Genomic DNA, 25,804 nt, shown 5'->3' on the forward strand with positions numbered 1-25,804 from the left:
GCAGGAAAAATCCAAGCTTCCGTCAATTAGAACTTGAACTTTGCCATCAAGAAAGTGTAGGAGTGAATGCAATGTTATTTCAAAGATCCCAATCTTTTTTTTTTATAGAGGCAGCAATTCAACTTACTGGAGTTCATTCTAAGCAGTTTTATAGGTTAAACAGTTTTGGCTTTTCAAGCCTGATTAAGTCCTGTGATCTCCAAGCTACTCCTTCATTTTCATTCATGTAGCACTATGCTTAAGGACACGGGCACAAAGAAGTCAAGTAACGATCAGCAGTGCTACTTCAGGATCCCAGCGCCCCGGCATTTAGATAAACTTTAAACAGTACTCAGGGTACATCTTCAGTTATGGGATGACTGACTTGCTGGCTGTCGATCTAGTGGAGTTCGATTCAGTGCATCTATTGGGGACGCACTAAATCAAAACGGTCATGGCTCCACTATCGACCCCAGTACTCCTGGCAGTTGCTGTGCGGATGACAGCCAAAATCCATTTTAGGTAAGCAGACTCCAGCTATGCAATTGTCATAGTTGGATTTACACATCTAACCTCCTAGTGTAGATCTGGCCTCAGCTCCCAACTTGTCCTTATTCAGTAGCCCTACAGAAAATGTAACATCTATGTGGGTACTGCAACAGGAAAGGGACACATAGGTAGGCATGGAAAGAAGAAAAACAAGGCAGAGTTTATGGTAGTTTGGGAAAGAATTGATGTAAAGGGAATGAGAGGACAGACTTAACAGAATGGCAGAGAGGAAAAGAGGAAGAAAAGATGATAGAAAATACAACTGACAAGGAAGGAAGAGCTGAACATGGATTTAAAAAATTGGTTACACCTCTGCAATTGTGTGGTTTAGTAGTAATATGACAAAGCTCATTCTTTGCCTCATTCTATCATTGGATCAATTGGTTTGTTTTGCACACTCAATAAATTGTTAATCTTATGCTTCCTTCTAAGTGATTCCCTAATTGCCTCAGATATAGATAATGTTCATAGTTAAAATTATTTGCAGATAAGGTAGGAACTTCAGTGTCAAAGGACATTTAATTTAGTTCTCTAATAAGTTACATTCTGAACTACAGCAGCTCCACCCCCTGAAGATTAACTACAACAATAGGAGTGATAGGTATTCCCCCCACATAAATTAGATTATACAGTTCTGTAGGGTGCTGTGTATATAAATACATGAAACACTTTAAAAGAAAGCCAATGAAAAGATGGTTATTTCATACATGTACTGCAGTCTAATATTCAGCATGAATGAAGTGAACCCCACCTTCATATGCATACAGAATTTTCATTTCTCTCATAAGGAGTTCCAAGACAAAGGAAGTTGTCCCTTTCACATTAGTAATATCTGTACAAGAGAAACTCATCTCCTCTCTGCACTTTTTCAACCAAAAAGTAGTATTACCTGGATTTCTATCAAGCTGGGAAGCAAGTCTTGTGTTTGAATGATCCACACGCTTTGTGCTGAAGACAACAAAACGAACACAACATATTTAAGAGGTTTTTTTGCACTACAGAAGACTATAGGGAAAGGAGTTGTACACTATGTTGTACCAATGAAAATATTTTAGGATAATTTTGAAAGCTCTACATGCAGTTCGTCTGTGCATTCAAGGAGTATCCTGTCTCCACATAACAATGCTGTTTAGCTGTAGTAGTGTTAGAATATAATACACCAAAGCCTTCTCCTGTGGCCAAAAAAAAGCCAATTAAGATAGAGTTTTTAACTTCCACATGATGTCTTACATATGTTACTTGCAATGAAGTAGCAAAGCTAACATTTCAACTGTGCTCAAAGTTTACCTTTCAATACAGCACTAGTAGCTAAGAAGCAGGAATGCTGCTGCATTTTATAGTTTTCTTCACCCCAAAAATGCCATTGTGGTTGCTGAATGTTAAACACAAATTTATACACCAGAATATAAAAGCAATGTCTTCATATTATTCTAGTCTGATAAGTGACTGAAAATGGCACCTAGGTTTCATTTATATTTATTGCCTGTGACTCCACATGGAATTTGCTCACTTTATATATGAAATGTTTTTCCAACATATGCTACAGGTAGAACCTTTCTTATCAGGAATCCTCGGGACCTGAATGGTACCAGACGACAGAATTTGTCAAATGATGAGATCAGTATTTTCTAGGATGTTACCAACACTTTGACTGCTTACTGGGCTCATAGAAGAAATTCAGGGGTAAATTACAGATAAACAACAGCACAGATACTGAGAACCAGGACTGGTGGCTGAAAACAATCTTTATGGGACCCTGGGAAACTTGGCCACACCCATGATAAGAGGTTGTTTGCTAATCAAAACCATACTGGATTATGGAGTTTGCCAGACAAGAGAATTCCAGATCAGTGAAGTTTAACCTGTAGTACCACCAGCTCATTTTGCCATCTGAAAATCAAGCTGGATTTTTTTCTGGCTTGATTATAATCTTTTACAACTGTAAAAGATTCTGCAGGCCAGATCTTATTTCAATTATATCTGCATAACCCCACTGCTTCAACATAAGGGAAGGTTTAATTTAAGTAACTATCTGACCAGAAGACTCTTATATTGGTGGCTTATAAGGCAAAAAGTGGTACTGACTAAGATATCAAGATGAGTTTTTGGCTTTGTGTAGGGGGGGGGGGGCAGGGGGCGGGGAGGGAGGTAGAAAAAATTTATCCGTAAAACGAGCAACTGTCAAGTGAAGGTACCAGCACAAATAAGGAACCACCAAATGCCTTTTTTGTATACAAAGTCACTTTTCAGACTCACTTTTTCCTTAAAATTTCTGTCACTTTAGAGCTTAAATGCTCATGTTTATATGTTAACATAAATAAAAGCTAAATGACATGAATTAAATATAACCACTGTCTGTGTAAAAACAGTTGCTATGATGCTGCAGAAAAATACCTGTATTTAAGTATTAAAAGCCATGAAAAAGAGCTTTCTAAAAAAATCCTAACACCTATGAATAAAACAAAACAGGACCACATTCAAAGTTTTCTCTGCTAAATACAGATGAGATGGGTTCTTAAGGACTTATATTCACCCACTTGTAGTCTCTTTCCCAGAATTTGACAGGTCTGACGTATGAAGTGATGAATATTGCACTTCCCAGAAAAGGGTTCAGTGGGGTGGAGAAGAAAGCTGAAATAACTGCTTGGACAAACAACATTGCAGAATCTGTAGGGTGACAGGGTTAAGGAAGCCAAGACTATTGCCTGGTTCTTTTGTACCATCATAAAGTTCTTACACAGCACTTTCAAACATCAGATTTCACACTGCTTTACAAAAAAGCAAGGTAAATATCATTATCCCCCTTTTTACACAGGCACAAGTGATGTCACCAACGAAAAACAAAGTGATATCTCCAAAATCCCTTATCTATAGGGCCCTCCTAAATTCATGGTTCATTTTGGTCAATTCCACGATAACAGGATTTTAAAATTTATATTTCATGATTTAGAATTTATATTTCATGATTTCAACTAAATAAACCTGAAATTTTATGGTGGTGTAATTGTAACTGACCCAAAAAAAATTGTGGGAGAGGCTGCAAAGCTACTGTGTGCATGGGTTGTGATATTGCTACCTTTTGCTCCAGCCCCGCTGCTGGCAGTGGGCTGCCTTCAGAGCTCAGCAGCAGGAGAGCTGCAGCTTCTGGCCAGAATCCCAGCTCTGAAGACAGAGCCCACAGCAGTGCAGAAGTAAGGATGGTATGTTATGGTGTCAGGGCCCACTGATTTGGGGTTGGGGGGGCAGGGGGAGAAAGAAAGGGAGAGCGAGTGAGGAGGCGGCAATTGCCCCCAGCCTGGCATTTCAAAGGGGCCCAGAGCTCTGGCTGCCACTGCTGCCAAAGTAGCAGCGGTGGTAGCTGGAGCTCTGGACCCCTTGAATTGCTGCAGCAGCACTGCTGTGCACAGCTGTTGGGGGCCAACACCGCAGTTTTGGTGGTGTTAAGGGCCAAATGCTCTAGGCCCTGCCCCTTCCAGGAGCAGAGGCAGACCCACCCCTCACCTTCCCTTGTGGCCCCTGGCACCTCTCTGCACCTCTGTATGGTGTTGCATTGCTTACTTCTGTCCTGCTACCTTCAGAGCTGGACCCTCAGACAGCAGCAGCTGCTGTACAGCTGCCCATCTCTGAAGGCAGTGCAGAAGTAAGAGTGACAATATCACAACCCTTCCACTCTAAAATAACCTTGCAACCCTCCTACAGCTCCCTTTTGGGTCAGGACACCTAATTTATATAGTACTGGGTAAAAGCACAAAAAAGAGAAGTTACTCACCATAGTAACGGTGGTTCTTCGAGATGTGTCCCCGTGGGTGCTCCACAATAGGTGACGGGCTTGCCCGGCGCCGCAGATCGGATCTTCCAAGCAGTTTCTGCCGGACCGCGCATGCGCCGGCGCGCGCCGCTCCCCTGCGCGCTCCTGGCCACGTGCGCGATCCGGTCCCCGCCAGTTCCTCGACCAACCGCCTCGGGTGCCCCTGCAAAACACTAACAGAGATCCGAAGCGGGGAGGATGGGCGGGTAGTGGAGCACCCACGGGGACACAACTCGAAGAACCACCGTTACTACGGTGAGTAACTTCTCTTTCTTCTTCGAGTGTCCCCGTGGGTGCTCCACAATAGGTGACTACCCAGCAGTAACCCAAGATAGGAGGTGGGTAATCGGATTATGTGCAGCTTGTCCCCGAGAGGACCGCTGCAGAGAGACGGGTATCCTCTTGGAATACCCTGTGAAGGGCGTAATGTTTGGCGAAGGTGTCGTAGGACGACCAGGTCGCCGCTCTGCAAATGTCTTTTAACGCAACGCCCTTGAAAAAGGCTGTTGATGCCGCCACCGCCCTGGTGGAATGAGCCCTGGGAGTGGCCGATAAAGGAGTCTTTCTGAGGTCGTAGCACATTTTTATGCAGGATACAATGTGCTTTGAGATTCTCTGCGAGGAGAGACCCTCTCCTTTCGATTTGGGAGCGAGGGAGACTAGGAGTCTATCCGTTTTCCGGAAGGACTTGGTCCTGTCTACGTAGAAGGCTAGCGCTCTCCTCACGTCCAGGAGGTGTAGGCGCGCCTCTTCGTTGGAGTTATGAGGTTTTGGATAAAACGAGGGTAGAACAATAGGTTCGTTGATGTGAAACTCGGAAGAAACTTTGGGGACAAAGGCTGGATGCAGCCGTATGGTTACCGCCTCCTTGGAAAAAAACAGTGCAGGGTGGCGTTGCCATGACTGCCGCGAGCTCGCTCACCCTACGAGCTGACGTAATTGCGAGAAGAAAGGTCGTCTTAATTGTAAGGAGGTGGAGGGGAACCGTGGCCAAGGGCTCGAACGGTGGTCCCATCAGTGTGGTAAGCACTAGGTCCAAGTTCCACGAAGGTGGAATCGGTTTCCGAGGGGGGTAGAGGTTTATCAACCCTTTGAGGAACCTGGTAACCATAGGGTGGGCGAACACCGTGTGCCCCCCATCCTCATGTCTGAACGCCGAGATGGCGGCAAGGTGGACCTTTAACGAGGATAGCGAGAGTCCTCCTCTCTTGAGGTCCAGTAAATACTCTAGAATTGTAGGTATAGGCACCGAAAGGGGGGCCAGCTGTTTGGTAGAACACCAAGCCGTGAAGCGAGTCCATTTTTGTTTGTAGGTCTTCCTAGTGGAAGTCCTCCTGCTACTTTCTAGGACATGTTGTACTGCCACTGTGCATGTGCTCTCTAGGGAGCTGAGCCATGGATTAACCACGCTTGCAGTCGCAGGCTGTGGGGGTGCGGATGCACTACGGACCCCTGGGCTTGCGTGAGCAGATCCGGCGCCACCAGAGGAGGCATCGGTGGACGGTCCGACATGCGCAGGAGTAGGGGGAACCATTGTTGGCGATCCCACGTTGGGACTATCAGGATCATCTGGGCCCTTACCCTCCTGGCTTTTTGCAAAACTTTGTGGATCAGCACTGTGGGAGGAAACGCATAAAGCAGGGGGCCCCCCCACGGGATCGCGAACGTGTCCCCCAGGGACCCCCATCCCAGTCCTGCCCTGGAGCAGAATCGCGGGCACTGCTTGTTGTGCTGAGTGGCAAACAGATCTATTTGGGGAAAACCCCATGCGTGGAAAATTGACCGTAGCAGATCGGGACGGATCTGCCACTCGTGTGTGAGCGCAAAACGCCTGCTCAGCTGGTCTGCCTTCACGTTGTGCGCACCCAGCAAGTATGAGGCTTTCAAAATTATATCGTGGGCGATGCACCAGTTCCATAAGCGGATTGCTTCCGCGCATAAGGCACGGGATCGAGCTCCTCCTTGCCTGTTTATATAAAACATGGTGGAGGTATTGTCTGTACTGATCCCGACGACTTTGCCTTGTATGTGGTCTCGAAAGTGTTTGCAGGCGTTGAACACTGCTCTGAGCTCTAGTACATTGATGTGTAGTGACTGTTCCGTGGGTGACCACAGTCCTTGAGTCACCTCTTCGCCCATGTGCGCTCCCCACCCTATGAGGGAGGCATCCGTAGTGAGAAAAACCGATATTTGCGGCTGGTGGAAGGGTACCCCTGTTAGCAAGTTCCTGGGGTTTACCCACCATTGCAGGGATTTGCGCACCCTGGCTGTGGGTGACACCACCTTGTGAACGGTGTGTACTGCCGGTTAGTATACACTCGCCAGCCAGTGCTGCATGCTGCTCATGTGTAACCTGGCGTTCTGCACTACAAACGTCACCGCTGCCATGTGGCCCAGCAGCTGCAGGCACGTCAAGACCGGCACCGTAGGGCTGAAGGTGATGACTTGCACGAGGGAACCGATGGCTCGAAAGCGAGCCTCTGGTAGGTATACTCTCGCTGCAACCGAGTTTATGCGAGCCCCTATGAACTCTATGTCCTGTGTGGGGTCTATTTGTGATTTTGCCAGATTGATAACCAGGCCAAGTGAGGAGAACATGTTTGCTGTGAGGCATATCATGCGCAGAACCTCTCCTTTCGAGGCCCCTTTGAGCAGGCAGTCGTCCAAATACGGGAAAATGAATACCCCCTGCCTGTGCAGGTAGGCTGACACCACTGCCAAGGTCTCGGTGAAGACTCTGGGGGCCGAGGAGAGGCCAAACGGTAGGACCTTGTATTGGAAGTGTTCGTTGCCCACCATGAACCGGAGGAATCGCCGGTGAGCCGGATGGATGGTTATGTGGAAGTATGCGTCTTGTAAATCGAGGGCTGCGAACCAGTCTCCATCGTCCAGAGCTGTAAGGATGGAGGCGATCGTGGTCATCCGAAAACGTTGCTTGCGCAGGTACCTGTTGAGGCCACGAAGGTCTAAGATGGGCCTCCAGCCTCCTGTCTTTTTCTCCGTGAGGAAATACCTGGAGTAGAACCCTTTCCCGTGCAGTGGCTCCAGCACTCTTTCCACCGCCCCTATGAGCATGAGATGGTCCACCTCCTGCCTGAGCCTCGCTACGTGGGAGGCCTCCTGGAGGTGGGGCTTGGGTGGAGGTCGTGACGGTGGGAGCGACTGGAAGGGGATGGCGTACCCCGTGGCTATGATCTCCAGCACCCATTTGTCTGTGGTGATCCTTTGCCACTGGTCGTAGAATGGTCGGAGGCGATGGTGAAATAGCTGCTTCGGATGACCGTGTGCGATGGTAGTGATGGCGCAGCCCTGGATCTGTATGTCAAACTTGTGGCCTTTGGCCCCGCCCCGAGGACGCCCGGCTCTGTTGTGAGTGTCGCCTGGGAGTTCTGTACTGCTGGTGCTGTTCATGTCGCCCTTGCTCGTAACCCCTGTGATACTGGGGGCGCTGTTGCTGGTACTGGTACCGCCTTTGCTGAGGGTAGTACCTTGTCTTTGTGTATGGGGGGGTGTAAATCCCCAGGGTCCTGAGTGTGGCTCTTGAATCTTTACTGGAATGAAGGACCGAGTCAGTTGATTCAGCAAACAGCTTCTGCGAGTCGAAGGGAAGGTCAACTATCTTCGCCTGCAGATCCCTTGGTATACCCGAGGTCTGGAGCCAGGACTCCCTTCGCATCACCACTGCCGTTGCTGTGGAACGTGCTGCCGTGTCCGCAACGTCCAAAGCAATCTGAACTCCCATCCTCGCAGCCGCGTAGCCTTCTTGCACTATGGCCTTGAGGACCGGCTTTTTGTCCTCTGGAAGCGAGTCCATGAGGGAAGTTAACCTGGAATAGTTGTCAAAATTATGGTTCGCTAAGTGCGCTGCGTAATTTGCCATTCGTAACGTTAAAGTGGAGGAGGAGTAGACCTTTCTGCCGAACAGCTCTAGCTTCTTGGCATCTTTGTCCGTTCCCCCTGTTTTAAATTGAGATGTTTTTGATCTTTGTTGCGAGGGCTCCACCACCAAGGAGTTTGGCTGTGGGTGGCTAAACAGGAACTCCATGCCCTTCGCCGGCACGAAGTATTTCTTATCCGCTCTCTTTTGGACAGGCAGAATAGTTGCAGGGGTCTGCCATATTGTAGTGGCGGACTCTTAAGATCGCTTCATCAAGCGGTATTGCTACTCTGGAAGAGGCCGGAGGTCTCAAATTTTTGAGGAGCTTATGGTGTTTCTCTTGCACCTCTGCTGTCTGGATGCCTTGCGTGAAGGCCACCCTCTTAAACAGCTCCTGAAACTGTTTGAGATCGTCCGTAGGATGGACGTCCCCCAGAGCCGTAGCCTCGTCCGGGGAAGAGAGTGAGGAACCGCTGGGGTACATCTCTCTGGACCCTTCCGGTTCCTGCTGGTGATGGTACACCCTCTCGCTAGAGGTGTGTGAGGGAAAAATCTCGGGGTTCCATGACCAGTCCCCCTTGAGATGCTTGAGTCTCTGTCCCCGGTCGCGATTGCCCTCGGGGGTACGAGATAGTTTGTGGGGATCTTTCCCTAGTAGATTGCCGATGGTGTGTATGCCCCGCGTGGCAGGGGCGACCATGGCAGTATAGGCACTGTTCTTGGGAGGGTGACCTAGACCACTCCCTTGGTGTGTACCCTCTGCGTCTGGGGGAGGGAGATCGTCGAGACACTGGAGAGAGCGACTTCGCATAATAGTCCAGTGGTTCAAACCCCAGGAAGGGTGAAGGTGGTGCCATCCAGGGTGAGGCTGGTTGCAAAAATGGAGAAGGGGGCTCCGGGTAGGCCAGGGGGGACCCCTGCCTTCTGGTTGGAGTCCGCAACGTAAGCGGAGGGCTGTGAGAAAGCAGCTCCACAGCCCTGTCCAGAGAGGGGCTGCAATGCCTCCTCTTGTGTGCAGCCTTCCCCCTCCCTGGAGAAGGTGACTCCGCCCCCTGACGCACGGGGGATCCCGGCCCCGTCGGCACCGTGCTAGGCACGCTCGAAGGCGGTGCCGCACGTGCGGTGTCCTTCTGCGCCTGCAGGCTACGTGCCTGCGCGCTCTGCACCGCCGGTTCCGCCGGGATCGGTGCCGCCGGTGCCGGCGCTTGTTTAGCCGCCGCCCTGCCTGCGGTGCGGGGCAGCTGGCTGATCATCGGAGGCTGAGCCGTTTGCACGTGGCTCTCCGTGCCGCCGCCGAACAGCTGTTGCTGCGGCTGGGGGCTGCGTGCTCCTCCCGTCCCGCTCACTGTTGCTGTCGGCAGGGATCGGGCTGGAGAGACTTTCCTCTGTTTCTGCGCTGATGGAGTGAGGGAGGCAGCTTTCCTTTTAAGGGCCCCAGAGGGTCCCTCCTGCTGCGGCCGCTCCGGCACGTCTGGCTGGAGGGCCTTATCAAGAAGCAGCATTTTAATGCGCATCTCCCTGTCTCTCCGTGCTCTGGTCGTTAATTTTGCACAGAAGGCGCATTTTTGTGCCACATGGGACTCCCCCAGGCACCTTATGCATAGGCTGTGCCCATCGGACACTGGCATCGCCTCTCGGCAGGACTCACACTTTTTAAAGCCTGAAGAGGACATTGTTGGTGAGTCTTTGAGTTTTATTAAGTGGGTACTTAGCACCTTCTTTGTTCTGTTTTCCCCGTCCGATGGCCTGCCTCAGCAGGAGGGCTGATGGCCGTAGCTCCTGGCCTCCAGCGCTTGTTACTGGGACTGGCTGAAGCTGTCCCGCTCGTAGTTTGTTTGTTCTTTTTTTTCCAAAATAACAACCGGCTAACTCATAGTAGCCTAAGTATCTGAAAAAACTTTGAAAGAAAAACAGATAAAGTCGTTGAATACGCTATTTGGCCTTAGCCTAGTCGGATTCCGTCTGCAGCTGACGGCGGTTAAGAGGAACTGGCGGGGACCGGATCGCGCACGTGGCCAGGAGCGCGCAGGGGAGCGGCGCGCGCCGGCGCATGCGCGGTCCGGCAGAAACTGCTTGGAAGATCCGATCTGCGGCGCCGGGCAAGCCCGTCACCTATTCTGGAGCACCCACGGGGACACTTGAAGAAGAAGGACCAGATTTCGGGGTGTGGAGAAGAGACAACCAGATTTCTCAGTCCGTGACAAGTTTTTCATGGCTGTGAATTTGGCAGGATACTACTCATATATTATAGAAAGGAAGAAATTACTGAGCAACATGGGGCACCACAAGGGGAGAAAGAGTAAAGAGGAAAAACAAGACTAAAATGGCACATGGCAGTTCTTATTCAGGAACTTCTGTATTGAAATGAGAATCAATACCTGACACAGGACAGTCAATAATGTAGAGTCTGTGGACAAGAGGCTTCAAATCATGAACAACTATTGGAAACAGTTGTAAAAGGGTCAGTACTGGTCAGAACAGCCCTACAATTTTTCCAGTGGAATAACCTGGTTTAAATCCTTTTTTATAGTGGAACTGTTCTAGTTTTACAAACAGAAAATGTATAGAGTTTTTCATGTACATTCATTAGGCAGGACACATTATCTAGGTTTAGTTCATTAAAATACTACAGTAAGAGTCAGATTATAAATACACGTAATTAATGAGTTGGAATCTTCAAAGGATACGTGGTACAGCAAAGGGCTGGGCAAAGGCATGGAAAGCAGATCCCCAGGTGATTTGCCAAGGAGCAATGTAAGTGTACACAAATCTCAATTTATAGAAGAGTTCCCAAAGCTGGAGAGAAGGGGAAAAGCAATCATGTCACTTAACTGAATTCAGGATGTTTTTCAGTATGAACTTCTCAATTCTGACAAAGTAAAATTTGTTTAACACATTCTCATATATAGATACTGAACAATCACAACAGTAAAACACACAAACATTAAGCAAGTCTTAAACACAGTAAAACATAAGTATGGGGAGGGGAAGTAAACAGTATTAGCAATAAAAAATAGATCTTACTACTGGCCAAAACAGAGTTTCCCTCTTCAAGCTAACACATACACTATTAATGCTTTGGGAAACTCACTGGCTTTGTAAGTATTTAAACTGGTCTGCAAAAGTGCTTCAAGCCACATCTTCTGTGTTCCAAAGACGTACTGGGACTTTTTAAAAAAAAAAAAAAAAAAAAAAAGATATCTTAATTTATGCCAAGGCCAAAAAATGCTACTGGGTCAGCAAAGATTCACAGCTATCCAATAGTCCATGGTCATTTATTCGCAGCAGTGATCATCTGGGAAATTACATAACCACTAGTAGGATTTTCATTTCCAGGATTCTCAAACAGGTCATCTGAAATATTCAGTTTCAGGAGTGTGTAATTCTTTGTGAAGTTACCTTGTTGAAGAGTATGGACATGAAGAAGAGGTCTAGCAGCATAGTCTCAGAAAAACTTTTGTAGTCAAATGTAAAGAAGAGCACTGTGAAAATAACAGTGACATACTGGCAGGTTGGGTTGCTGAAAGAGGAACGCAACAACTTCAGACCAGCTATGGTGATCATTAAAGCGCCAATCCTACAAAAGGAATACAGAAACAAAGTTACTCATCTGCAGTCTGCTGCTTACCTTTGAAGCAATTCCAGTTTCTTCACCTTCAATGCTTATCAGACATGTTGAGGCTTTTAACGTTACAACTATAGCATTTCCTTTATTATTCCCAATTCAACCAACATTCTGTAAAAGCAATATCAGCACAGTATGTGGGATAGTCTTCCTATGACATATAGCAAAAAAACCATGTGACCAGATGGGGCACTCATACATAATACTGTCATGAATACTGATAGGCAACAACTTTATGAACACTGTGGCTGGATCAAAGAAGGGAAGTTTGTGCACACGGGGTTATTCGAACGTGCTGTATGAATGATACTGGACTAAATTATATTGGGGTAGTGGAATATTATGCACCTACTATGCTCAGAATCAATGCAGCTTGTATGTAAAGATGACACAATGGCTTCCCAGACAAGAACACCCCATAAAATGGTTGAAAGATCAGGAGAAAAGCTGTTTGTTTCAAAAGAGCCAGTCACCATGGAGCTGCAAAGCATTTTTAGTCACAGAGAGTTAGCCATATTAGTTTGTATCTTCACAAAACAAAAAAGCAGTCTTGTAGCTCTTTAAAGACTAATAAAATGATTTATTAGGTGATGAGCTTTTGTGGGACACTCATTTTTTCTGATCTGGAAACTGTGAATTTCCAGATCTGAAGAAGTGGGTCTGTCCCACAAAAGCTCATCACCTAACAAATCATTTCGCTAGTCTTTAAAGTGCTACAAGACTGCTCAAGACTGCTTTATTGTTTCATTAAGCATTTTTTATGAGAACTGGGAATTACTAGGTGAAGGGGCGACAAATATTTCAAGTATTATCTGAGTCCTACAGAACAAAGAGGCAACTGGCTGACAGGAAAAGATTCTACAGAGGAAATTTAAAGTCTTCCCAGATCCACAGAATGGTAAGCCTTGCAGAAAGGCCGCATATGCATACAATCAGTTTGCTGTTTTAAGATCTGTTTTCTCTATAATGCTGTTCTAAATAAATGGCATCTGGTTTTAACATGATCATTTGGTCACTGTATTAATCTATAATATTTCTCTCTGAGAAATGAGACCCAAAGTCAAACCTGTTTGAATAACTATAGTGATAGGGAAATGCAGTCAAGGATCAGTCTGACAGCAGATGAACTGTGTGCTTCCACCCATTGCAAGGTGAAAGCTAAAGAAGGGGTGAGTGGTGCGTTTAGCCCAGAAACTCTGATATTATGGCTAGTTTTTCTTTTTTAAGATTGAAATGGGCAAAACACCAGAGCAAGTATTGCAGGGAATAGTTCTGCATTGGCAGAGAAGGCCTGGATGGTAATGGAACAACCTCTTATGCCTACAATTTAACAGATTACCAGAAAATTCTGTGGCTTGAAATCTGCACAGTATTGGATATGATCTGAGGGGACTTATGTAACAAATCTGCAAACTCACTTTTAATAGTTTATGCAGTATAAGACATATGGTAATTCAGCCATATAAATCTGTAAGGGACTGAAACCAATAGTTAGTACTCGGCAATAAATATCTCGTAGAGCTGGAAGGGAACATGAGAGGTCATTGAGTCCAGTACGCTGCCCTTTAGGCAGGAGCAACCACCATCCCTGACATTTTTTTTTTAAATCTATTTGCCCCAGGCCCCTAAATGGCCTCCTCAAGGATTGAGCTCACAAGCTTGAGTTTACAAGGCCAATGTTCAAACCACTGAGCTATCTTGTATTTACTATACTTTCGCTGAGGCTGTCGATTATGATGCCTTTTGCCATTTTCTTCCAGCATATTGGGTATACTCAAATTACTAGTAATCCTTTTTACTTACTCCGTGTCCAGTTTCTTTGGACTAGCAATGTTCTTGGCACTGCTGCTGAGCTCATTGAGGACAATCAATGGGTAGATAACATTCTTCTCCACAAAGAGGAGCCATACGTGAAGTTTCTCAAACCACATTACATGGGCGGCATCTAAGAGGACAGCAAAAGAGGAGATTGCACATTTTGCTAGAGGCATGAATCGCTCAGGATACTGTTCATGTCAGCTTTCAGTTAGCAGTTCTAAGTCAGCCTAAGCCATCTAAGACCAAAAGTATTGGTCCTCTGGCACCTGCCAGGTGGTAGACAAAGATTTGGTGGTCTTTGGCAGTAATATGAATAACTGCTCTTTCCCCACACCCAGTTTCACTAGAGAAGCCAGACTAATAAGGATTCCCAGGCTGAACAATCTTCCCAACCATAAAAACAATCCTTCCCAGTCAGGGGCTGAATGCTACTGGAAGGAAGCGGATAATACTGTTACCTATACAAAGTTACCTAAAGTTTTGGGTTAGAGTAAGTGAATATAGGTTTTGAATATTAACAAAATCTTTTGAAAGGGGTGGAAGCTACTACCATAGCCACTGATCAATTTACTTTGCATGCTGATTACATTAAAACAATGTTTTTCCACATGTGGTTTAATTAAAATACCTCAGTCGCATGCCCCTACAGTGTAGAAGAATTATCCTGCCATTAAACACCAAAAACTAATAGCTAATAAACTCTTTGGATCTTTTGCATTATTAAAAAAAACCCATAATATGACACATTTTTGTTAAGGAACACACACAATTAAACAAATCAAAGTTACAGGACAGCACAAGCACAGGCCCAGAATCAGCTCCGGGTTTTGTCAGTTTTCAGTTAAGCTCCTCCCTTAGTGATATCAAATCTACTGGGAACAGGTGGCTAGGGTACAAGATGGTCACTTCCTCCCCATCACCCAGAGAAGCCCACAAGGATTCCTAAAGTCAGGGGGAAGGGGACACTAGCTAGGAAATGATTTACTATAGCTTTTCTTAATGCCTAACTTATACTTCCCAAATTGCAATTTAACCCCACTGCTTCCTGTCCTATTATCAGAGGTTAAGGAGAACAATTTTTCTCCCGCCTTATAAAAACCTTTTAGATGTATGAAAACTGTTATCACACCCCCAACTCAGTCATCTTACTTATTTTACAGGCTTAATTTTGCATGCATATATATGTGTGTAAATAACACTAACAACATTAATATGTGAAATAATATTAAAACATAGGTAAACAATGAAGCCTACTTACATTTCCTACTGGCAAAAAATATTTTCTCAAATTCTATGCATGAACATTCTCAGCCAGACAGTTGCATTCAGATAGATTTTTCTTCACTTATAGATTTCTTAAGAAAATCTGACATCAAATCAGCAGAATGACTATATTTATTTTAACATGTAATCACAAATAATGACATTTGAAACTGTCACTATGGGTATCAGTGCTGAGAGAGCAATTTACCTGGCTTAACTTCAGGTTAATTGGACAAGACCATAAATACATTCTGGTATGAGATGACATTTTTAAGTAGAAATCTGACAGTCTCTCTAGAGCTGTGTAAAGAACTAATTTGCTATGTATTTATCTTCTTTACTACTCAGTTATCTATTAATTCCTATTTACAGCAGATAGTAAAATTTCCTGTTTCTTGTACCCAATGCTAAATTTGGCTAAGGTTTACATTAAGTGATTCTTATGTGTGAACTTATAAACTTCTAAACCTTGCTGCCTGTGAATTCAAAGACGAATGAAGAACTGGATGGTTCTCTGGCATTTTTTCTAGTCCAATCCAGGAGTTAGTAGGGAATAGGAGTTATAAAATTTAGGTTCTGTAAAGATTTATCTACTGGCTTGCTATGAAATCCTGTTGAAACTATTTAGGCGCTGATCAGCCTAGACAAATGCTTACCCATAAAGACACCACACCATTCAAAGAAACAGAGAGGTAGCCGTGCTAGTCTATACACTATCAAAACAAAAAGCAGTCAAGTAGCACTTTAAAGACTAGCAAAATAGTTTATTAGGTGAGCTTTCATGGAACAGACCCACTTCTTCAGACCATAGCCAGACCAGAACAGACTCAATATTTAAGGCACAGGGAACCAAAAACAGTAAGCAAGGAGGACAAATCAGAAAAGGATAATCAAGGTGAGCAAATCAGAGAGTGGAGGGGTGTGGGGGGAGGTCAACAATTAGATTAAGCCAAGTATGCAGACAAGCCCCTATAGTGACTCAGAAAGTTCCCCTCCCGGTTTAAACCATGTGTTAATGTGCCTGAATTCAAAATTCGGCACATTAACACATGGTTTAAACCGGGAGGGGAACTTTGAGTCACTATAGGGGCTTGTCTGCATACTTGGCTTAAACTAATTCTTGACCTGCCCCCACACCCCTCCACTCTCTGATTTGCTCACCTTGATTATCTTTTTCTGACTTGTCCTCCTTACTTACTGTTTTTGGTTCCCTGTGCCTTAAATATTGAGTCTGTTCTGGTCTGGCTATGGTCTGAAGAAGTGGGTCTGTCCCAGGAAAGCTCACCTAAAACTATTTTGGTAGTCTTTAAAGTGCTACTTGACTGCTTTTTGTTTTCATTCAAAGAAAGTTTCACTAAAGCCAACAAGTCTCCATGTAAGTTATCACCACATGGTTGGACTGCCAGATTGGGGCCTTACTCTCTGTTTTCACATTTACAAACGGGTGTAATAATTTTCACGTTTATAAGGCCTTTAGAGCTCCCCACAAGATGGATACTGCTATATGTAAATATTAACTTATTTAAACACTTTGTAAGCTTTTTGGGACAACTGATATTTGATACCCTTTTCAACTGAAATTTCTTAGAAAAGTTTCATAAATGAAAGAAATCTGATGGAGATGCATTTATTGCGATTTAAAGTGCAGATAAATGTATGTTTAAGCATGTATATATGTTCAGTTTCATACTTTATACTCTTTAAAACATGTGTAATATACTGTACTAAATTTTATTCTCAGACCTTTGGCTGTTACTTCTAAAGTACATTCCTACAAAGATGCCTGCAGTGAGGTTATTGCCCCACTCTGGCAGGAAAAGGGTTAAACTCAGCCCTGGGAGAGGGCTGAGGCTGAAAGAGTCAGCAGCTGGAACAATTAACTGCCAATTAGGGACCACCTGGGGCTGCATAAATAGAGGGCTCTTTGAAAGGAAGAAGTGAGGACTCTTGCTCCAGTGGTGGAATAGGAGGTACATAGATACCAGGGAAGCTAGAGGTTTCCTGGCACAGAGCAGGGCTGGGGAAAAGGCAGGCAGAGCTGGGAGAGCTCTGGCCAGGCAAGCTCCCAGGCTGCAGGCCTGAGAGTATGAGGGCTGCAGGAAGGCGGCAGCAGGTCCAACCCCTTGATGATGATGAGCGGCCATTTCAGACTGCTGTTGAACCCTGAGGTAAAGGGCTAAACCGGGGTCTGCAAACTGCAGATCTGGAGATGCATGCGGCTCTTTAAGGAGCTACTTGCGGCTCTGCTGCTGTGGACTCCTCTTGTGACTTCGGAGGTGGCTGCTGCTTGAACAGAATTTATTTATTTAAAGATAAATTCTGTTCAAGCGGCGGCAGTCCCAGAACTGCTGAGCAGTCACAGGGGCAGCAGGGCAGGGAGCTGGGAAGTGAAAGCCAGATGGGCAGGGAGCTGCCCCATGTGGGCAGAAGTCAGCTGGCAGGGCAGCTGGGGGGAGGGGCAGCTGAGCCCACCCCTGCTGGAGCTGCACGGCCTTGCAGCCCACCGAGGAGGTGGTGAAGCCAATGAGCAGCAGGGGAAGGACGCGGTTGCAGTAGAGCTACGCACTGAGGTGAGTTAATCTTGGGGACTGGCGGCGGGGTTCGGGTTCAGAGGATCTAAAAGCCTGGGGATTGAGAACGGATTTGGGGACTGAGGCAGGTAAAGCCTAGAGATGGGGGGTAACAAAACTTTCCAAGTGGTACAAATAATTGTACGTGCACCTGCGCTGTTATTAAAATAGGGATGATAAAAAGCATGGTTTGATGTTATTTATTAATGACTGTCTCCTATTCAGATGCATTGTGGGTCTTGAAGGATTGATTTTGTAACTGAATTTGAAAAAATGGCTCTTCTCATGACTTTGGTAGCAGACCCCGCGGCGAGATGACGACTGGCAATGGATCTCTGAGGCAAGGTGGGTATAGACGTTCGGGGCTCCCTGGGAGAGGACGACACCAGAGAGATGGGGCACTGTGGCAGGGCTATAGCCTGAGGGAAGACAATGATGGTCTGTAGCCTGAGGGAAGGGAAGGTGGATACTGATGTAAGTGCTGGAGAACAAACTGACAACTAACAGGCAAGACACCTGCAGGAACAGGGCACTCAGGGGCCTGGAAGAGCAAATTCCCACGGACCAACAGGAGATGTCACATCAGTAAGTTCTGCCCCATTACAATGCCAAAAACATCAGTCATTAATCAAGACCAATATAGCAAACTGAAAATATATAGCAGGTTTGAAATATTTTAAATAAAAACAAATTTAAACCTTCCCAAATGCTGAAAAAATTCAGCAAAAAAGATGTTTGCCAGAATTTTGCAAGTCAAATTTCAGCATACTTGTAAAGTACTAAAAACAAGATTTCAATGCAATTGCTTTCATCAAAAAATAGCATTGCTAATGTGAAGCCATCATAATTACTTAATAAAGACACACACAATGCCAAAGAATCAAGAAAGGCATTGCAGATCTAAGAAAGAATTAACACTGTTAAAGACCCTGAAATATTCAAGCAATGGCAAGCTATGAAAGCAAAAAAATTAAAGCTAGGTTTAATATAAACTGCTCAGCCATTAGTGCAAATTAAAAAAAAAAAATCAGATACTTACTTCGGACTTCAAATTGATAATATTCCTTGGTTTTCAGCAGTGAGTGAGAGAAACAGTGCCAGGGAAGCTGCTTTCGAAGTTGAGGCAGCACATAATGGGTTAAAAATCCTACTGAGCCCACCAAGGCATACAAAATGTAGCTAAGGACAGGCTAAAGAAAAAGCAAAGTTGAACAAAATATAGGTTTTTCAGTATCCTGAACATGAAACGAATCTGCTAACAAGCTTGATGCTTTCTATAACCCTTATAATTCATCCTGTAAAAGCAAGTGTGGACTGCAATTTCCTTTCCAACATAATAAGGTATTGCATTGTCTTTAAGGATGTAAAATATTGAGGAATGCCTCAGAGGATAAACACCCCTAAAGAAGATGGATTATCCTACTTTTGATTTGCACAGAAAACTGGGTTGCCACCTTCTCTTCTGCAGATCTTTCATTTTGATTGTTGCATTTCATCTCTAAAATAGTAAAACTGTTATCCCTGAAGGAGGTTTCCTACTAGATAAAAAGGAGATGCAAGTACAGAAGGGACTGATTCTCATTCTGATATTTTTAAGATTTCTCTTGAGGAACAGTTGAATACCACCTTTTTGATGCAGTACATCCTTTGCATACAATAGAAAATCACCTCCAAGGATGTGGGTTCATAGCAGCTGTAGAATTTTACAACTGCACTCTCTATATGTGAGCACAGCACGTTTAGAGACATGAGTATGCATTTTCTACTACAGCAGTGCCTACTGTCCTGTATCATTGTCAAGAGTAGCAAGACAGCTGCTAATTCACAAAATTTCAAACTTCCATAAGGTCTAGACAGTCCTTTTTAAATTTCTGGTGTCTGACATTTGAAAATAAACTTGAGCATAATAAACTATAACTAACTCAACAACAAGTAACCAACTTCCTTAGAGAACAAGAAGTCCTGTGGCATCTTACAGACTAATAGATATTTTGGAGCATAAGCTTTCATGGGCAAAGACCCGCTCCATCAGATGCATTTTGGCTACCTGGAAGAAGTAGACTGTCTAATTTGTTTGTCCAGAAACATGGTTCCAAAATATCCGAAGCAAAGAAATGGGATACATTCTGAAATGATTTCAATACTCTCTTGTGTTTTATAATTACAAAAAATTGAGAGGATTCTGTAAAGCATTTGTCTGGGTATATTTTTAAATCTAAATACATTTAAAATGTACGATCTGACGAAGCACGTCTTTGCCCACGAAAGCTCATGCTCCAAAATATCTGTTAGTCTGTAAGGTGCAACAGGACTTCTTGTTGTTCTTGAAGATACAGACTAACACGGCTACCTCTCTGATACTTGTCAACTTCCTTAGCTGGCCATGGAGGCCACACAAATGGGTAGAGTTTGGGCTTTCCCCAGAAGAAACATGTGCCTTAGCAAATATGTGGTCATCTCTTCTTAACTAGAAGTATCAGACATCTTAAATACATTTAGATTTAAAAATAAACCCAAACAAATGCTTAACAGAAGCCTCTCGATTTTTTGTTAATATAAAACACAAGATTATTGGAATCCTTTCAGAATGTATTCAATTTCTTTGCTTTGAATTATTTAGAACCATGTTTCTGGACGAACAAATTAGACAGCCTACTTCTTCCAGGCAGCCAAAATCTAGCATCTTTGTAACAATTTGGCTCATGATATTTGCTCTAATAATTTGATCATCTGCTCAGAGTAAAAAGTTAAGTTTCCTTTCAATACTGTAATCAAACTAGACAGTTATAGAAAGGTTTCTTCAGCTACTTAGGCAGCTACTTTGATGTGTAAATGGCAAATTCTATCACTGGATATGCTCAGACAGACTTCCTTCACCCGCACAACTCCTGTTTCAAGTTTTGGTCTTAAACCACATATCAAGTACAAAATATTTAAGTGTATTCTGAAGCATATGCTAAAGACAGCAAGACTAACAGGTACAAGCTTAGAAAGCAACTGCAAGAAGGGGTCTCCTTCCCCCTTGATATCCTACAAATCACCATTCCTTTACCCTCCACCCCTACTTCCATCCCATAGCGGGCAGACACTGTCAAACAATCAGTGGGCACAACAACAGGTGAAATCCTGAGGGAAAAGACCTTCTGAAACTTTGTCAATTTACTTTTTCCTTCATCTAGAATAAGTCTGCATGTATGCCTGTGCAGCGAACAGAGCGAAAGGGCATTTAAATCAAAAAAGCCTGAGTACCTACATAGAAAAGTGAAAAAGGGGAGAAGGAGGAATATTGGGGACAAAAACATATAATAGCAGATATTAATCATACTACGTTTGAATGGCGTCTAGTGTAAATCATGCCCAAGCTCAAATGGGGCCACTGGTTAAGAATATACTACTACCACCACTACTACTACTACTAATAAAAACATTATTAAACAGCAGCAGTAGCAAAATGGCATCTACTCAAAAGGTGAAATTACATGCATTTTATAAATGGGAATGATAATAAAATACCTTACCTGCAAAACAGTAAATACTGTACTGACATGAATTGCAAAATAGAGTACACCAATGACAAGGCACACTATCAGGTCAGATTGCAACCGTTCATTCTGAGGAATAAAAGCAAAAGTTTAAGAGACTATAAATGTTGGTACTCTTCCTTTAATCTTAGGGTTTATCTACACTTACCTCTTTGGTTATAGATTTTTGGGAGCTATTTTCAGGAGTTCTGTATTTATCTAAATCTGCTTCCACCCACTTCTCTCAAACTTTGACAGCAGTAGCAGTTAATTTAGGGCTTCCAAAAGTTGCACCATTTTTATTTCCCAATTCCCAGGAGAAGACTGCAATAAGCACCAGTGCCTGGAATATAACCCTTCCTCACCTGGTCAACCAAGAGCACTCATACAAATGACTTCTACATATTAACCCACGGCTACATGAGGTTAATGGACAAAATACTCTTTAATTCCCTTCCAAAATCTGAATCTACTGCCTCCATGTATGTAAGTGAATTGCTGCCCTTAAAAGCTAGAAATATTTGATCTCATCTGTCCTCTTGCAAAACACAGGGCAGATATTTTCACCCGGTATTTCCTGCTTCAAGCTCGTAACTTCTTGCCATGTTAGAGGATGTCTTAGTAAGATATGCGGTAAGGTTTTAAAGACTTTAAATGAAAAAATCGATCAGATTGTTAGGTAATTTTTTCCAATGGTTAATTAGCCTTGATATTAAAAAAAAAGCCCAACATGCCTTATTTCTTTCCTGAATTTGTCTAGCTTGAGTTTGCAACTATTGTATATTGTTAGGATTTAAATAACATGGGTCTCTAAAAATCTATCAATCAGTGAATTTTCTCCCAGTGCAGATTATGTAATTTATCCAAGAACACGTTTAGACTATGCTTCTAAAGTTTTTCAGTTACTACGTGTTTATGTGAAACAGGACAATAACTGGATACGTATTTTCACAAGTTTCCAAAACATGTGATAATAAAATGAAGTTAATATAGCAAGTCTCTACTGTTACTAGAAACAGCTCATTCTTCATTTAAAAGACAGCAGCTTTCCTAATTTTTAAGTTCCATTTGTGGGCTTGATTGCCCAGAGCTCTTGTTTAACTAGAAATATTGAGTCAACATCTTTAGGCAGCTATCACTTTTTCACTTGACCCTTCATACATACACTAGGTATTTACTGTAGACGCATTAAATCATGAACATGAATTACAAAACATCAATTATCCTTCATTGTGGTATCATTTTGGGGTTCTCACCTTCCTAATTGTGCATCTCTCTCCATTGCTTCTATTTACAAGGCAAAACTATACTCTTTCAAAGCTGTTTGTTTTTAATTGTGTGTATAAAGATGCAGTGTCTTTTCAATACTAATAATCAATAAGTCAACACATCCAGCATTTTGTAAACACAGTGGAAATGCATTCCAAATATAGATAGCCTTCTGAATGTGAAATTTCAGCTGAAGTATCCATTAGCATTAACACAATTAGGTGTTATGTTTCACTGTGCTAAATACAAGCACCTAAAAATCTAAGTCAAATGCAAGCCAATGAAACTAGAAAGACTTACTGCAGAGTACATAGTGCTAATAAATCCCAACTACCACCATTCCAAGCTTGTTCATACACTATTACCAAGAATGCCTGATTCAGCTTTGCAAGATGACAGCCTACTTACCACTGAATTTCTAAGCTTTTCAGGTAAAGGATCTTTGACTTCAGACAAAGGATCCTCTGGGTTTTTGTCTTCAGAATTAGGAAAAAATTTTGATTGTACTAAAGAGCTAAAAAGATACAAAGCAAGAATTCACTGTTGTAAATATATTGTTTTGGGTGGGTTTAGCAGAGGTAACAAAATCAGAGGTCTATTACAAATTAATAGAAAATAATTAGTCCCAATCTGCTATCCTGTGTGGCTCAAAGGAGTTTCAAATTCTCAAGAGATATATAAAGGTAAGCCTGTTTGCCTCATTATCTCTTGTACTGGAAGGGAAAGCTCAATAAAAACTGTTCAGGTTTTCCAACCCTCCCACTCCCAGAGTATTCTCTGTTAGTCCAAATGCAAAATAGGCAACCAAAGACTAACAAAAATTAAAACTCCAGTAGACCAACCCATATTCCTTTAAATTTGCAGGGCCATATTGACCAAAAAGCCAAACTCCTAGCAGACGCTGCTAGTTATAAAGCTTGACATGGCCATATTTAGAAGCTTTTCAAAGTAGTTTTATGCCCTCTTTACCAATAATATCTAAGCCTCTCACCACCTTTCAGGTATTTATTTTTGCAACAGCTCTATGAGGTAGGCAAGTACAATTATCCCTATTGCATATCTGGGGAACTCAGACAAAGAGTAAGCGATTTTTCTCAATGTCACAAAAGAAGCTGTGGCAGTACAGGGAACTGTACGAGGTTTTGAGAGCTTGCGGCCAGCACTAGCTACCAGACCAACAACTGTCCCTCCCTTTGGCTTTTCAACATCAGTTTCATTGATTCTACTGGGTTTCTACTAAAAATCACAATGGTGTGCCTTTGACAGTTGCCTTGAAGACGATATACAGTCAGACACTTACATGAGTACAGAAGGGTCACTACTTTGCCTGCTAAGATGATAGGATATCGCTACTAACAAACCACAGAATATCGAGAAGAGGACGGGAATATGCTGCCCATCCCAAGAATCCTGGGGACAGAAAAAATAAATGTTAACAAAAAGACAAGAACATATAAAATCATTATCACAATAAAAAAAACTCGAAAAAAGTAGTAGGAAAAAAGCCATGCACTTTTAAAATAAAAGGTGTTTTGTTAAAATGTTCCTCTACACTTTTTGTAAGATAAAATCTTTGATCAGCTTATTCCTGCTAAATGTTTGAATTTTATCCTGTTCAAATCAATGGAAAACCCCTATGAACCTTAAATGTCAAGTCCTAAGAGTGCTACAGTCTGTTCAAACATAAGGTTAGAATGTCCATGTTCATACACTTTATTTGCATAATTAGTACTTTTTAATAAATCTGCATATTCACTTCTAGTCTGCCTATAACCATGTTATGTAAGTGGTAAATACCATATAAACACTATAACAAACTGGTGCTCCTATGCAGCATGCTGCATCATTTGGATTCAAAAGTAATTCATGAGGAATCCTCATCTCGGTTTTAGAAGGTTAACAGTGTTATTTGGTGTTTATACAAAAAGTACAATACAGCCATATGTAATTAAATATTCAACAGTTTTCATGTACCATACCTACTATTTATTGCAAACCCCATGAACATAATCCCCTTATAAAAATTATTCAGATTGCAGTTCTGTTCAGAAAATGAACTGTGTCACTTAATAGAATTAATTCTTTTGCAATGTTTGCAGACTTTAGCTGAACAAGTGTTTACATTTGTTACTCTGCTGGATCTGTGGGATTGGATTCATTTAATAGAAAGCTTTGTTCTAGACTGTACATTAACAGATTAGTTCACTAAGATCTAATCAGTTAAACCCCCGGAAAAGGTCTTGAAAAACTGTTATGAGTGCACCAAGGGCATAGTTTGGCTACTAAATCTTATTATTTGTAACGACAGAAAGAAGCTAGCTTGACTCTCAAAGCCCAGCTGAGCATGCAGGACTGACAGCTAAGAAATGTTATTTTACTTGTAAACTGAGAACATTTGACCTAGAAATCAAGCACACTACAAACAAACATGGAACCCACAGACTCATTTTATATACAGGTGGAACCTCTCTAATGCAGAATTCTCTCATCTGGATAACTCCGTAATCCAGCATGATTTTAGCCAGATGACCACTTATCATGGGTGTGGCCAATTTTCCTGTGGTCCCATAAAGTTTGTTTACAGCCACCAGTCTCAGTGGTTCTGTGGCTGTTATTTAATTGTAATTTACCCGTAAATGGCTTCTAAAAGCCCAGTAAGCAGTGGAAGTATTGGTAATGTTCTAGACAATATTGACCTCCCATTGCTGGGCATATTCTCTTGTTCGGCACTGGTCTGGTCCTCAGGGTGCTGGATGAGAGAGGCTGAATTTGTAATAGCTTTTCAAAGTAAAACTGTACATTGAGCAAGTCTACATTTATTTCTTCCCTTATGCTTGTCAGATGCCTCTCAACCACTCTCCCACATAGAGACATATCTGTTCGGCAGAGCAAACTGTTCCCTGCCTTCTTTTCAAAATTAACAGTTTTTTTTTTTAAATTTGTACCATAAGGAGTGAGTTTGCAAATTCAAGGTTTTGGATGACTAAGGAAAATACCAATGCATGAAGAGCATGCAAGTAGTTGACCAGCTGTTATGTGCCCCTCAAGAATCAGCGCAGAAAATATATTTAAGGAGATGGGGAGAACATCACTGAACACAAATTCATATTAGACGGTTACATAATCTTATGAAATTAAAGCTTACAAAGTCAGAAGGGTAATATTTTACATCCACTTTTCACAAATACAAGTAGAAAAAAGTGAAAGATGGGGAAAAATTAAACCTTAAATATATATTTATCCTCTATCAATGTAATGCTCACCTTCAGGGCACCATAACACAATCCATACAATAATGCTACTGCCACAATACTACAGATGAAACTGTAAAGTGCTGCAAGGAGGCTTGTAGTTGCTGGAAGTAAAAGGGGGGAAGTATCAGCCATACGAAGTTGAAAACATTTAGGTCTGAACATAAGATTTTCAAAAATTGTTTCATCAACAAAAAGCCCTACAAAAAGTGCAAAACTTCATTGCTTCAATATCTGCTTTGATATTAGAAAAAAAATCAGATCTCACTTTGGT

General features: G+C 43.0%; 1 protein-coding gene across 4 annotated transcripts in view; it reads right to left on the reverse strand.

The window, feature by feature from the left end:
• PCNX1 (pecanex 1) overlaps positions 1-25,804 on the reverse strand; it is a 163,034-nt gene that overhangs the window by 38,810 nt on the left and 98,420 nt on the right. For all 4 annotated transcript variants that reach the window (XM_074997156.1, XM_074997155.1, XM_074997154.1 and 1 more), the window contains 10 exons: positions 25,543-25,634; positions 23,580-23,689; positions 22,688-22,793; positions 21,008-21,100; positions 18,529-18,679; positions 13,642-13,783; positions 11,613-11,790; positions 10,901-11,009; positions 3,066-3,195; positions 1,418-1,476 (listed from right to left, as the gene is read on the reverse strand). In XM_074997156.1, coding sequence (XP_074853257.1) covers positions 1,418-1,476; positions 3,066-3,195; positions 10,901-11,009; positions 11,613-11,790; positions 13,642-13,783; positions 18,529-18,679; positions 21,008-21,100; positions 22,688-22,793; positions 23,580-23,689; positions 25,543-25,634 — 1,170 coding nt within the window. The remainder of the gene's footprint in view (positions 1-1,417; positions 1,477-3,065; positions 3,196-10,900; positions 11,010-11,612; positions 11,791-13,641; positions 13,784-18,528; positions 18,680-21,007; positions 21,101-22,687; positions 22,794-23,579; positions 23,690-25,542; positions 25,635-25,804) is intronic.

Source organism: Carettochelys insculpta, chromosome 6, assembly GCF_033958435.1.
Source record: "Carettochelys insculpta isolate YL-2023 chromosome 6, ASM3395843v1, whole genome shotgun sequence".
Taxonomy (NCBI): Eukaryota; Metazoa; Chordata; order Testudines; family Carettochelyidae; genus Carettochelys; species Carettochelys insculpta.